General features: G+C 31.0%; 1 protein-coding gene across 2 annotated transcripts; it reads left to right on the forward strand.

The window, feature by feature from the left end:
* The first annotated feature begins 4,020 nt into the window (after nucleotides 1–4,020).
* LOC144834494 (neuronal acetylcholine receptor subunit alpha-9-II-like) lies at nucleotides 4,021–12,910 on the forward strand. 2 transcript variants are annotated; one of them, XM_078689316.1, is made up of 7 exons: nucleotides 4,021–4,124; nucleotides 6,960–7,016; nucleotides 7,609–7,757; nucleotides 9,119–9,163; nucleotides 9,612–9,721; nucleotides 10,163–10,704; nucleotides 12,187–12,910. In XM_078689316.1, the coding sequence occupies exons 2-7, from the start codon at nucleotides 6,968–6,970 to the stop codon at nucleotides 12,723–12,725; spliced, it is 1,434 nt and encodes a 477-aa protein (XP_078545442.1). In that variant the 5' UTR covers nucleotides 4,021–4,124; nucleotides 6,960–6,967; the 3' UTR covers nucleotides 12,726–12,910. The 2 variants fall into 2 exon arrangements, with proteins under 2 accessions (XP_078545442.1, XP_078545441.1); XM_078689315.1 differs by lacking the exon at nucleotides 4,021–4,124 and having other exon boundaries at nucleotides 6,833–7,016.
* The last annotated feature ends 2,886 nt before the right edge of the window (nucleotides 12,911–15,796 follow it).

The following is a 15,796-nucleotide window of genomic DNA, read 5'->3' on the forward strand; positions in this document are numbered from 1 at the left end:
CTAGATACAGTACAGAATCGGGTGATCCCTCATGGATGTTTCAGCAAATGTTCCAAACTATTTATATATTATTATTTATAAAGACGTCACGATTGACGTCGTTGGTTCTTACTTTGAGGCAACGCAAGAACGTAAGCGCAACTGTGAAGAAATGAGTTGACCAATCACAAGCGACAGTTCGGATAATCCGTCGCGTCGTTATTGGTGGTCAAATTACTGTGTTTGCGGTGCGATGTATATTACAATTCAGTAATATAGCCTACTGTATATATAAAGAAAAAAATATTACACAATATCATTGAGAGCTTGCTTATATGCGCTATATAAGAATGAACTATTTATTTTATTTATTATTTTATTTATCATAACTTAAAATATTTTCCAAATACTATAGTAATACCTTTGTACATACATAGTTCTGTCTACACTATCAAACTTTATGTGATGTGTCCATATATGGACTTGATGATTTCATATCACTGCCATCTTTTGATAGTGCAAGATAGAGATTTAGTTCAGTTAACATATTTACAGAAATGTAATCACATGATAATTGTATGCATTATATCTGGGTTGTGCTTATTTAATGATAGTAAATATTTAATCTGTCTTACTGGGTCTAAAAAGGAATTTTAACCGAGTGAACTTAAACATCAAATAAAAAAAGAACTACAAATATGTGTATTCTTACATCAAATGTTGATATGTCAAGTCAAGTACACTCTAGTATCAATGTTAAATGAGGCAAGCAATATTTAATCAATCAATCAATAATTTAATGTTTAATTAAGTGTTGATTGTTGATTTTATAGAAATCGTTCTAAAGATGTCATGTGGGTCAATTATAATGTTATCATTGTTCACTTTTGTACCGGTACCATTAACAACTGGAGAATGTTAAATTGATAACGATAACACAATTCATAGTTATTAAATAACAAATATTAAATTATGATAATTACAATCAGCAACAACTAAAAAGCCAACAATAAGAATATTGCGAAACGTATCACGGGTAAATCACTGTAACAAGGTGAAAGTTAAACAGTTGCTATATTGTACTGTATTGTCCAATCAAAATCGAGCATATATAGTAAAAAGACATCCTAATGAGGGCGTCATATCAAGTAGAACTTCTGTTACAGATGACAGATTGTTACAATTTTTATACTGATATATTATTAGAATTATTAATACTAGGTGACCGAAATTCATTTTACAAAACCTAGCTTTTGTGAGGTTCACTTTATTTGCATATTTAAAAAAAATTATTGTTACATAAATAGTTTGATAAATAAACTGTATTCATACATTAACATTACATACAAATTGAAATCATATGTAGATCTATTGAGTTTCTTGGCGTTTTGATCAATATGCTTTGATCGTCCTCAGCAGTGAGAAAAAAACTCATATTTTACTGAGGACGATCAAAGCATATTGATAGAAACGTCTAGAAACTAAACAGTTCTTTTCAGAACTATGTGGCGTACCGCAACTTTATATATCAACATTTTATTTCGCCATGCAAACCCTCAAGCAATATAATATGTACATCAATAAATATATACACTCCATCCTTAAAAGGGTAGAGTCAACTTACCGACGAATTTCGATGGAAATGACACCCGTAGTTAAGAGTCACTATGTGTATTATATAAAGCAAGCACTGTATTAGTTGTGCGGTGTTTTTTTTATTTTCAAATACTGTTATCTGGTTATACTGTTAATATATATGTGTTACATGTACAATTATATTTCATATAGTTTTTAATATTGTCAGCGACCAATATGCATTAAATTCAAATAATATTAAAAATACTGTTCCTTGATCTAACAAACAAACTCATAAATAACTTTTGTTCAATATTATCTATACTCTCCGATGTCTGTTACTGGACAAATGGTGGCGCTATGGCGATTAGTTGTTGAAACATTCCTCAATTCAACTATTTTGATCAACATTACCAGAACAAGATGGCTGTTTTTATTCATCAAATCTCTAATACCAAATAAATCTACTCAACTTTTACATCTTTATCTTTTTTTCGTTTATAGTACATATTTTTTATTTATTTGTAATTATTCAAATTCAACATATTCAAACAAAGTAGCAAAAATGCTGAATTGAGATATAATTTGAGGTAAAACAATCAAAGTATAATAATAATAAAAAAATACATTCAAAATCATATATATAATTATGCTTCTAATTTTCTATTTCAAATTCATGGATGATGATAGAGGCAGTGTTTGTTACATGTTTGTTTTAAATGTTACTTAATGCTCATAAATGTCTGTTTTAATCAAAATTTAGCAGAAATTGTTTATTGTAGGCAATTTATTACAAAAAACGCAAAAGTGTGATGTAAATGTCAAAATATGGCAGTGATATGACATCATCATGTCTATATATGGGCACATTTTGTTTCACATAAAGTTTGACATTTTGACATTAGTGTAGACACAGCTTAACAAGTTGCACAGTATATTAATAATTACGCTTTCATATGTTACATTTCTTAAAATAAAATTAAACCACGTCATTTGTATTGTTTATATCATTTCTTTTGTTTCAGTCTATTTGCTGCTGGATATCAATTGTAACTATTATTTTTCTGATTTTAATTTAAAGGAAAAAATAATATACAATTCTATTCCTAAAAAAATGTATAATTTTAACTTCTTTCTATCCCTATTTTGTTGAATTTAAGTTAGTTTACTATAAAATGTATAAGTTGAATGTGTACTACTTTAATGCTGGGAGAGAGATCATTTACTTATTACGCTCGGTTAATTTATAGAAGGGATCACATCATCTACACACGGTTATACTGTAGCAATAATAACAATACACAAGCAATTACAGTAATAATAAACAGTTTTAGTAGAATTAAAGTAACTAATTGTTATGTAAATAATATTCATTAAATCAATAATAAAATCAGTACTTACACTGTTTAAGCACACAATTTCCGAATGACTCCCATTTGTTAATCCAAAGCCTATCAAATCATAATCCTGTATAATTCTAATTGGCACGAGAGATATTCAATCCACGGGAATAATGTATCCTCCATAGTAGGATCAGGTAAGAGGGAAAATATTTTTACTCTTCCTTGGTATATTTTTAATTCCAGTACCGGTATATCCAAGCCTATAAGCCGAAGAGACGTACGTATATTCAGAGGAGCTGTAACTTGATTGAACAAAAGTGAAAATGACGCCGTCGAGTCTGTGGTGCTTTCTTCCATGAACAGTATGCAACCACAGAAAGTATGCCGGCATGCGAGCGAGCGCTAAATTTGAATGACAATAAGATACAGTACATGATGCAAATGTCAAAACCAACGTCTTAATAATGTTTATACACTAGACAATAACGCTAGTTGGTCATACCCAGTACCGTTTTGATTTTACGATCATTCGGGAAACCACCTCACGACGTATATACGTTTTGGAAATGTACTATAGTTATTCTCACTTCATAGTAATTCACAAGGTAACTAGTTACCAATTGTAAAGTTGCTTAAAATCATAACAATTCTGTGTTCCTTTAGGAAGGTTTTAGTTAGGTATCTTGGTATTGTTTCAACTTGGTGACAAGTTAAATACAAAGTTCTCCGCTTTACTCTGTTTGTTTTGTTTAGCTTATTTTCAAGTGTAATAATTAAATGACTATTTTTCACATCACATAATTTCGGTTTTCACAGAAATGATGTGTAAGTTTAGATGGATTTAAACTTAATGTACCAACATCATACCATGGCGTCATTTATTTATTTATTTATTCAATTTTCTGCCATATACAATACAAAGAAGATAGGTCTGATCATACTCAACAAACTCGCGATTTTTTCTCGGAAGTTCACTGGTGTATTCTGCGAGTTTGACATGTGATTCTGGATACCAGACGCGGTTAAGCCAAGCTAAAATGGCTCCGTGTGAGCAACGTACATTACCCCCTCTATCATCGTCGGTAGAAATGCAGTTTCTAACGTTCTTCAATCTATCACATGCCTGAAAAAATACAGCTCAGGTTGTTAACTTCAGACAGATTTGGAAATCTAAGTGACGATATCGTTTATAAAGAAGAAGTGTGTGGTTCTCTCAGGTTTCGTTAAGTAAGTATAAACAGTGTTGTGATTCAATTTTAGGCCAAAACTAAATTTAAATTGTATCTTCAATATTTTGTTTATACGGTATATTTCTTGTGACTATATAGTCTTTGCATTCGTTGGCATCAATGATAAATTGGTTGCCTGCAAGATTTCGTTAAACATAAACTCAATTTAATATTATTAATTATTTAAAACGACATTAGGAATACAGTATGTTTTTCTATCTATATCAAAATTACGACTTGTTATATTTTTGATATAATATACACTTCTGTGTTAAATGTCACGCTAGATCAATTCTTATATTAAATAAAAATATTCTTAAATGAAATTTGACCCACTTGGCGTGCGATACTATTAAAGAAGCCATTTTTCTCAAATGAATTTACTAATATTACTGATATTCTCTATCGTACTTGACCTCAAAATAGGACAATTTAAAAAAAGTACGAATACCTTAACTTGTCCAAAACAATGGTGAAATAGTAACATAATATAAACCTTATTGACACTTTAGCTTGGTGCTTTTCATTTGAACCCTGAAGTTCTATGTTCAAATCCTTTCAATTACGTATTAGAATTATGGTTCTACCCCTCCTGTAATTGGCTAAAGCTTGGTTCCCACTAGGACGTAACGTAAGGACGTAAACGCAACGCAAGAAAGTTGACCAATGACAACGGACAGTTTGAATAATCCATCGCTTGTGATTGGTCAAATCACTTACGTTGCGTTACGTCCTTGCGTTGCGTCTAGTGGGAACCAAGCATAAGTGAATAAAGTATTTATTATATCATGGAGAAATTTAACTTATTTCTCAATGGTTTTATTAATCTAATTTTTTTTATATATGGGAATATGTTGAGATGATATTATTATTTACATGGTTTTAGTTTATAAACCACTATCGATTCACAGAAAATGATTGGCGAACATGCTAATTACGCAAAATGTACACACAAAAAAAGATTTTCAAGGTTATTATTAATATTTTTTAATATGGTTATTTATTACCATTACATCAAAAAGTGTTCTTTTAATTTCCCTTCTATTATGATTTCGAAAATTAGTTTGGATTAATGTGGGCGTGTTATTTCAATAGCCTGCCCTACTTTTAATAATATACTAGTTATCCCGTAGTCCTTGATACAAAACAATTTTCTTTGAGGATGCGTGAAAGCAATTAGCTGATGCGCTGCTATTTTTCCAAACACTGAGAAATTACATTGTTTGTTGATATAACATTTTCAAATGTTGTTGTCTTACATAGGCCTACTTATAAATTGACTGATACCTGATTCGCACATACACAAATCTTTAAAAAAACACATTATTCAATTAGTACGAAAGTGTGAAAGCGTTTCCGTTTTAGGCCTACCTTAATGTAAAATCTCAAAGCAAGTCGGGATAGATTAATATTAATGGTTGTTAAGGCCCATTTACATTAGGACGATAACGATCGACGATAAATATATAAGCATGCATTCTTTTACATAAAACAAAAAAAATTAGAAAAGTTTTAGTTCTAAAACAATAGGATAATCATTTAGCCTATGCTGTCTTTGATCAAATTAATATTTTTAAAATTCCAATCAAATGACGTCATGATAAATAAAAACAATAAAATCGTTGTATTGTCACGATATTTTTGCTCTTACTAATCATGACGTCATTTGATTGGACGTGTGAATATATCATTTTCAACAAAGGAAGCATAGATGGTTATTAATAGTTTTTATATTTCTTTTGTTTTATGTATGGAAAATGCATATTTGTCTATCGTGATCGTTAACCGCGGGCCACTGGACACGATAAATACATAATTATAAACATTTGACGGTAATAACAACGATTTATCAATTTGACTATAAACATTAAATAATATCAGTGGAAAATTAATTCCATTATTAAGTACAGAAATCAAAATGTATATTATTCATAATGAAAACAATGCTTCACAATGAATTGCTTTAGTCATAGGCGATCAGCGGCTACCTAACGTAAGTTGCGGGTATAAGTACCACATCACCGCTTACAATCACAAAATTAATCTGGTCTTATTGTTCAGTTGTTTTTAAATTCATAGTTAAAACTGGTAAGCCTTAACCTCTAATCAGTATAAGGTCGACTAAAAGTACAGTGATACATTTTGAGTTCATTTCGCTTATAAGTTCACATTAGGACGCAACGAAAGGACGTAAGTACAACGTTTTTGCAAATCTATATGTTAAAAAAGAGTGAAAATTATGCTAAAATCTTACTTCCTACTAGGACGCATGTAAGCGCAACGTAAATTATTTGACGAATTGCAAGCGATTATTCGAAAAACTCGCTGGCGTTGCATCTACGTCCTTGCGTTCCGTAGTGGAACCATACATACCGTAAGTGGTTTGACCGATTACAAGTGATGGATTTTTCGAGCTTGTCGTTGGTCAACTCGCTAAAGCGTGGTTCCCACTAGCGACGCAACGCAATGACGTAACGCAACGCAAGTGAATTGACCAATCACAAGCTATGGCTTATTCGCTTGTGATTGCTAACTGTCTATAACTTCGCTTGTCATTGGTTAAAACGCTTGCGTTGCGTTTACGTCTTTGCGTTCTAGTGGGAACCAAGCTTTACGTTACATCTACGTCATTGCGTTGCGTCTCAAGCAGGAACCACGCGGGCAGTACCGGTGATCAAACGCTTTTGACGCAAGACAAACGCAATACGCCTATTTTGATTAGAATACTGTGATGATTAATAAAGTCTGAATTATTCTGCTATCGGCAACGCGGTACGCAGTAATTTATTTTAATATCGACACACTTTTGTCACATTATGTTTTTTTTTTTTAGATTAAAAGATGAATTTTTGCAAGACACTTACGTTGATAATATTTTCGCTACATTCAGGTACGTTATGATAATTGTATTTGATGTTAATGAGCGCTTTAGGATTAGGATATAAGTAGTAACAGCTATGAGAAGAGTGTTTTATAATGCAAATGTATACGACCACTTATCGTAGATTGGGCGTACACTTTTGGTAATATTCCATATGTGATGCTATGTCTTGGTGGTTAAAATACATGCATGCCAATTGGAGGGTCATTTGTTCAAATCCCTTTGAAGTTTCATGATTTTTTATACGCCTGTAACTTTTTTTTAGAAACGCAACAGTTTTTCCATCCTGCAATTGGCAAGTCATATTCCCTGTTGGATGGAGTAAAAATAAATAATTAAATAAATAAGTTAGATATTAATCAGGATGTTCAGTGATTTTCTGTCAATTCGTTTCAAGTCGAGTGATAGAGTATAAGAAATAGGGTTCTTATAAAAGGCATCAATCCATTGCAAAACTATCCATTATCGTTGATATAAAGTTTGCGGTACACAACGTATATTAGTTCTGAAAAGAAACGCAGTAGTTTCTCCATCCTGCAATTAGCATTATCGATAATTAATAATTCACTTGGAATAATATGTTATTTTTTATACATTTTAGCTGTCCATTTACTGGCTCAGAACTCAGAATCGGATCTAATACGTGAATTACTCGAAAACTATATTCACCCAACAGCAAGGCCAGTACGAGATCCATCAACAAACGTTACAGTTGTTTTGCGACTACTTATTACGCAAGTAATTGAACTGGTAAGACGTTTAATTTTAATCATTCTATAGATTGGTTCTCTCCCAGTACGCGATACAAAAATGTACACGATGAACAATTAATTTGACCAATAGCAGGGGACAGCGCAACTCATTATGTTGCTTGTGATTGGTCAAATTAATTATGGTTGAGTAAATCCTTGCGTTTCATTATCACATAGGATACATCCATCATAAGAAGTTAATAAAGTAATAAAAACTGAGGAATTCTAACGAAAAAAAAGACAAAAAATGTATTAATCAACATTTTAGGATTAAAACTTCGCAAAGTAACTAAAATGTAATATGTTCGTGAATTTTCTATTAAACTGTACCAGTGTGTCTTGTAATCTGCACTTTATTACAAAACACTTATCAATTTTTTTTTACATGATCGAGTAAAGTAATCTCTATATCGTTACTGTTGAGTTGTTTTAACTTTAGAAAATCAAGACTACGTATGCAGTTCGATTTTTGTATTCAAAATTTTCATTTTTCAGTCAATGTATTAGCGTAACTCGTATAAAAAGAAATGAAAATAAATACCAAATCATTATGCCTGTATTTTCTACAACCTGTATTACAAGATTAATTGTGTGTACATACAACAGATGAGATAAATACGCGAGAGTGAAAATAATATTGACACAAGCCGACACATATAATAATGATATTATTTAAATAATTAACAATACATTAATTCGTTCACTATTTGAATTAATGTTTACACAAGCTGTTAGTATTAATAATTAATAATTATTAATGGAACTTTAATCGAATCTGTTTAGATTGCTCGTGTGTCAAACTTTCAATTCGTTAAATAATGATGATTCTATTAACAGGTTGTTGCAAAACAATAAATGTCACAGTATCATTATTCTATGGTTATTGTTTTTTGTTTCAATATTAATAACTCTATAATCCATATGGCCTTTACCTGTATTCAATTTGATTCACTGTATTCCAATTAGTTTTTATTGATTTGCCTATACTAATTCCGAAGAGATTATGGATAGAAATAAGCAGCGGCAAAAAATGGCTGCAAAGCAAAATGATTTGTAATTATATTAAAAAATTAGATTATCAAAATAACGTATTGAATTATGATAGGCCTACATTGCAATAGTTTTAAATGATGATGTTCTTACATAAATCCTTACTGTATATAATTTGCAATTTTTATTTGTGACGACTGTTGCTGTGAAACCCAAGAAATACAAATAATGAATCAATCAGAGAGATGAAATGGCGGCGATGTTGAAAACAGTCGCACTCAAACATTACTGTAATAGAAAGAATAAAGTGTGGTCTTAATCAGCTATTTATTATTAGTTACACAAAAGTATATTTATATTTGTATTCAGAATGAAAACAGACAAGAAATGACAATAAGCGGTTGGAATAAGATGGTAAGTGATTCTACTTAATCGCGTGTATTTATAAATAAATAAAAATAACCGAAGTTTTATATTAGCTGGTCACATGCACTAATAAATGCGTGTTGCATTCGAAGAAAGTGTGAATAATTTTGATCTGAATGAACGCCGAGAAAAAAATCATTCTGTACATTCTCATGTTTCTGAGCATGCGCAGGATGACTATTTGCAATTTTTTTATTTCGGAAAAATCATCCATATCAACAAACGTACAAACTGAAAAAGAAAATTCGCAAACTCTAAACTTTTAAAATATATACTGGTAGTTATACTTGATTAGGATTATTACAGGAAAATTCTAGAAACCATCTTTTTGGTTGTAATTTTTACTTATTGTATTTCAACCATCTTCCAGTTTAGCCCAGTAGATATATACAATATTATATACGTACTTAGTGCTTAAATTATTCATCTTTATCAGACGTGGAAAGACGAGTTTATGTTATGGAACCCTGAAGATTATAACAATATAACAGAAGTGTTTATACAACATTCAGCCTTATGGATCCCGGATGTAACGCTGTATAATAAGTATGAAATGACATTTCTTTACAGATAGACACAACAGATAAGGTTATGGTTATTCAATGTTAGAATTTCGAATCTTTTCTTTTGGATTTGGCTAAATCTTGATTTAAGATAATAATTCGGCAAATTTACGCAGTTAACTTTGAATATCATTAATTAATTTTCAATTGTCCAATCAGAATTCGTTAGTAATTATAAAAATATATAAATCAAAGATTTGATTGAATCATATTGTTTTTTTACATTTTGTTTGGATAAATGAACTGAAAGCGTCACGTAATCAAAGTACGGGTTCAGTTCTTTTATTCAAAGCATTTCATTGAACAATAAAGTTGAATATTCATAATATTATTATTTCTAAAAGTTCATGATTCAACTGATATTTCTAATAGAAATATATTTAAAATAGTAGACTATTATCGCAATAATGCTTTCTTTTCATAGTGTCGATGATGAATTTGAACGAACGAAGACCTCACTTAACCTTAAAGTTGGGTACACTGGCGAAGTTGTGTTAGCAACTCCAATCATTCTGACAAGTTTTTGCAAAATGGACATGACGTACTTTCCTCTAGATGAACAGAAATGTTCTCTAGAGTTTGCCGGTTGGGTATATCATGGTTCACAAGAAGACGTCATCCCAGACACCAGTGATGAAAGCACTCAGACAGAGTTTAATCCGAATGGCATTTGGAATTTGAATACGGTTACAGTTGAATATATTCAGACTAAGTACAACTGCTGTCCAGAGGTCTACCCAAAAGTTGTATATACCTTGATTCTAAGACGTCGCCAGCGGTTCTTCGTTGAAGTGATTCTTCTACCATGTTGTCTGCTATCTGCTTTAACGATGTTCGTCTTCTTGCTTCCACCAGAGAGTGGAGAGAAGATGTCATTTGGTGTCACGACGCTTTTGGCGATTCTTCTATTTCAACAGATGATAGCGGAAGCGTTGCCGCCATCTGCTGACAGTACACCGATAATCCGTAAGAATTTTTCTTTTTTTTATCCCAGAGCCTACTATTTTATAATTATTATTAAAAACTATGAAATGAGTATGATAATTGCTATTACTACAAAATCTGAAGCACTGCCTTTTTAATAGCCTCCTGACATTTACGCTTGAAAACAGAGTGAAGCAGTAGATTGCATTGAATTATTTATTTATCATTTATTCGTTGAAAACCTTACGCTCGAGCCAATTCATCTTAATTCAAATTCAAAATTATTATGACTTCTGTACAGTGTACTATAATTTGATTTATGATAAATATTGTTATGTTATTTTTTCCTTGTGTTTGAACTTGTGTTTTGTTGTGTTTTTTTTATGTCGTTTGAAGGTGTATGTAATTTGTTATTTAAATGTATGTATAAGGTCTTTATGTCTGTTTATATTGTTTTGAAGAGGGCCATTTTAAGTCATCTGTACTACTGCTGTTTTGTACAGTGTTAGAGCCTACCTCCGTGAAACAAAGTTAAATAAATAAATGGTTACTCATTATTATTATTATTATTATTATTATTATTATTATTACTACTACCAACGTCCTAATATTCGTAAGCCCAATTAAGAACAAATCACTGCGTCAAATATTTTGTTTAACTATTAGGCCTAAATGAAACATTATTGTAATATGTATTATATACTATGTATGAATCTGTTTTTATGCATAAAGTACAGGTAAAAGCAATGATCATTATAATCCTTTTGTTATGTAAATATGATACATTAATAATGAATATATTATAGTTGTACTTTACTATAAATTGCAAACAATATGAATTCAAACTGAATCTTCATATCAGAAGATTTATCAAAAATAATTTATATTCAAGAGAGCTTTTCAAATCCAATTGTCCAAATTGGTTTCATCTATAGCTTATTATTATTATTATGTTTCTAAAAGACTTTTAAATCGCAAGATTCTTAATCGATTTCTGTTAAATTTAACTGATAATAAAATGATGATGTATACAACAGATTAATCATGATATCCTTGAATGTGCGTCTTCCAATCTAATTGTTAAAGTTGATAACTAATTCAAATTGGATTCCACCGAATGAAATACAATGTATTATAATTCCATTTTATAAATTTCATCAGCTCCAATCCCAGGGCTGATTGCTCCTTTCTTCGCCCTTTTTATGGAGATGGATTGTGGGTGGGTTGTTTTGTTTAAATTTTTTATTTATTCACTTTGTTATTTTATTTTTTGTATTTTATTTATTTTGTGACATTTGATGGTATATTCAAATGTGTAATTTTATTTTATTTTTCTTATTTTAATTTTTTTTTAATTATCTATTTATTTATTATTAATCTTTGTATTATTTATTTCCTTTTTTTTATCCTTTTTTGGAATTGGTGTGGCATAGGAATCGGTAAATCAACCATGTTTGATTATATACGTTTTTACGAATAATTTCATATTCAAATATTTAATTCTGTATGCTTATTTCATTTCAGAGTCGTATTTTACTATGCTGATATGTATGAGTTGCATCAGTATTGTTTGCACTGCGTTTGTTCTGAACCTCTACAACAGAGGTCACACGAGCCAAGTTCCTGAATGGCTAAAAAAGTTATTGTTTGGGAAAGTTGGAAAGGCAATCGGAAGAACAAAGCTTTCAAGTGTCTACTTCAACCAACACGTTTCTAAGAACAAAGCTAAACATACTACATCACCGTTGGATGCTGACATTCTTGAAGAATTCACAGAGAATAATTATGTAAATACGATTTCTTCAAAACAGAATGGCTGCGTAGAAGAACGAGTTCTAAATAGCAATTTAAGCAGAATGGCTTACTCATCGAAAGAGTTAAAATTAATATTGAATGAACTACAGACATATTTAAAAGAAAAGAAAAAAGACAAAATGCGCAATGCCATAATGGATGATTGGAGGCGAGTGGCAATCTTTGTAGATAGGGTTTTGTTTCTTACGTCACTACTTATTATCATCATAGCGACAATTATTGTAATTGTTCTCATATCAACGCAGTAACGCAATGAATTTGAGATGGCAAAACCAACGCAGAGGAGTATTGATTTAGAAATCTCGAAGATGTCGTGGAGACACTGTTGTGCTACTAATGGTAAAACAACATGTTTAAGTTACGTTAGCACTTTGTTAAATACATGCAGACCTAATGGAAACCCGTATAAAGAATTAAACTGCACCGCATTGTATATACCATCACAGTGACCATTTTTATACCTATATTAGGGAGTGTTAAAGTATTGAAAGATGATGAACTGCGTTGCTTTAATCCAAACAGTTATTTGGGAAAAATGATTATCCCGTATTTACTTGCTCCATATGTGTTTAGTTAATGACAAAAACGTTAATGACGGTGCAATCAGTTTAAATTGGGACTGAATATGACGGACCGACCGACGAAAGACAATGACAGACTATTACCAAAGGTAGGTATCACAAAAATGACATGATATAAATTATGTTTACGATTACATACCGAAATACACGTGCCATAAAAGGATTAACCGACAAACGTAACGGTGACGATAATACTGATTTAATTTATTTAATGCCTTGAGGTTTTTAAGATACTTCGATGAACTTTATAACGTAGAACTAGTCGTTTTTTACTGTACATAGTCGCAGATTGTCTTTGGGTTGGGGTGAACCTCTACACATACTACTTCAGCATTAGCACTTCCTCCCTCGAATAATGTTTGATGCGTGTTAGATTTAATCAAAATTAAGATTCAAGATCTTTTTTGTAGCAGCCATTGGAATAAAAATAAAGAAATGAGCTCCTTATTCAATATTTTTAGTTAGAACGGTTACAGGTTATGTGTTTTTGTTACTGAACAAGCACGTTTTACAACATATTACACCTTCCATGTACCTGAATTAATTTTAAATTCAAATGTATCAAAATGATATGTTTCATATTTTGTTTTTGATCCTTAGTGAAATACATAAGCCTACATCTTTAAATAAGTACTGCAATAATAGTATAGAGTGATAGGGAAAATATACCACTTTTGTAAATAATATTAGTTTTGTATTGCTTCTAAATGAATACCTTTTGCAGATTTAACCTCATGCAGAGTTCTTTCCTCATAATTTGTAGTACAATGTTAAATTATTAACTAGAATTTAATTCGTTACTTTGACGAATTATAGGTGATCATTTTTATAATTTTATTGACATTAATATTTTTTAAACATGCACGTATGTTAACATGCAATCGGAAAATGTTGATGTATGTCATCCTATTATACGCTTGTGCAGAGTTGTGCCTATTCATATACATTATGTACAGTATATACTGTATATCTATATACAGTGTAGCATTGGTGAAATTACGGACACACGTCATGTTCTAATTTTTTGGTATGATGACATTGTCAAAATAAACTTCTGGATAACAATATCGAAAGATAATGAATTGAGCAATTAAATATAACTGGAAGAATATAATTGGAAAAAAAATTGACACTTAGAAGCGCGGTGACCGAAATGTGCATAACTTTGACTAAAGAAATTTAAAAACTACTTTTTAGCTTAATATTCATTGGTAAAAATTGATCAATTGTATACACATTGCATGGAATATGGTCTTATTATGATTTATTAAATGTATTAGTAGACCTATTATTAGAGTATCACGCCTGTTTATAATAGAAATAAAGTTAATAACAAATTATTTGATATGCATGAATGGTTATGTTGATTAAAACTTTTTCTATAAATGTAGTAATAGAGTCTCGTAGCCTGGTGGTATGTATAATCTACGGGGTACTACTGTATACACAACATAATGCACATTTATCGGCTCGTATTGCTGGTTTTTCACGCTGCTGCTGTAGCCCGCTACGTCACAAGAGATGACTCATTTAGAAGCTGAAAGCAAGCAGCAGTTATAGTACTAGAGACTGACGTTTTTGCTAAAATTGAAACTCGACTATAATTTATAGGTCCCAGCTGCTGGACCCAATAAAGAGAGTCTATTAGGACACGTCATGCTAAAATTACAAATCCCAAAACATTTTTGGTATTTATGAGTTCCATTTGACCGATAAATATAATACTGTAATTCGCTGTCAGATAATCATTGAATTATTATCAAAACAGTCCATTAAAGTTTTTGTTTGTAATAGGATACTTCACACTTGAAGTATCTAGGCGTGATGAAGTGACCCCCAGACTTGACCTTATCAATAAAATAAACTAAAGTGACAGAAATTGAGTCTGTGTTTCTTATCAAAGTTATTCACTTCTGTAACAAAAAAAATAATATTTATTCACGTATAAAAAGAGAAAAGAGACGTTTAATTATAACCCAAAAACCATTGTCTGACAGACAATTTAAGTATTTTTTGTTTTAAATTACATTTTTTTCAGGTAAAATAACTATTATGTGACAATAAAATGACACATTCAAAAACAAGTTTGAAATAAACAATATTTTCCAGAGGGACAATATATCTTTAAAACTGTTACTGTTACTACTACTAAAACTTCGTTCCCACTAGCACGTAATTTCAGCAATGAAATAAGCTTCAATTCAGATAAAACTTGATTTCTCCCAATTAGGACGTCACATCGTGCTTGGTCTACTTACGTTCTTGCGATGCGTTCTAAGTGTTTATCACTTCTTCAGTTGCGACTTTGATTATTTAAATGAGTGGAACTTGATTCAATGGTCCAGTTAATTCTTTACATTTGTGTTAACCATTCATTTAACTTTATTGTTGAAATAAATCATTACATCTTAAAAGCATGAAGTGAGTGATCAAGATGAGGGATGAGGATGAAGATTCATTTATCACACCCTAATGTAGGCTAGTGACTAACAACAAAAAAATCCGACTGGTAGTTGTTATTTCTCTAAACTCATTAAACCAGATGAAATATTGTCTACAATGACATGTTCTTCATTAATTTTTTTAATGGATTGTTCTTATCCTCGGCTTAGTTTAATTCTGAAAGCGCTTTAGGCCTGTAAAGGAGTTCACTCAAAAGAATGGAAACTGTTGCGTTTATGCGCATGTCTCTTTACTACGATGCAACAAACGTACCAATCAGCTGCTTGTTTCTTTCC

This window comes from Antedon bifida, chromosome 2, assembly GCF_963402885.1.
Source record: "Antedon bifida chromosome 2, ecAntBifi1.1, whole genome shotgun sequence".
NCBI lineage: Eukaryota > Metazoa > Echinodermata > Crinoidea > Comatulida > Antedonidae > Antedon > Antedon bifida.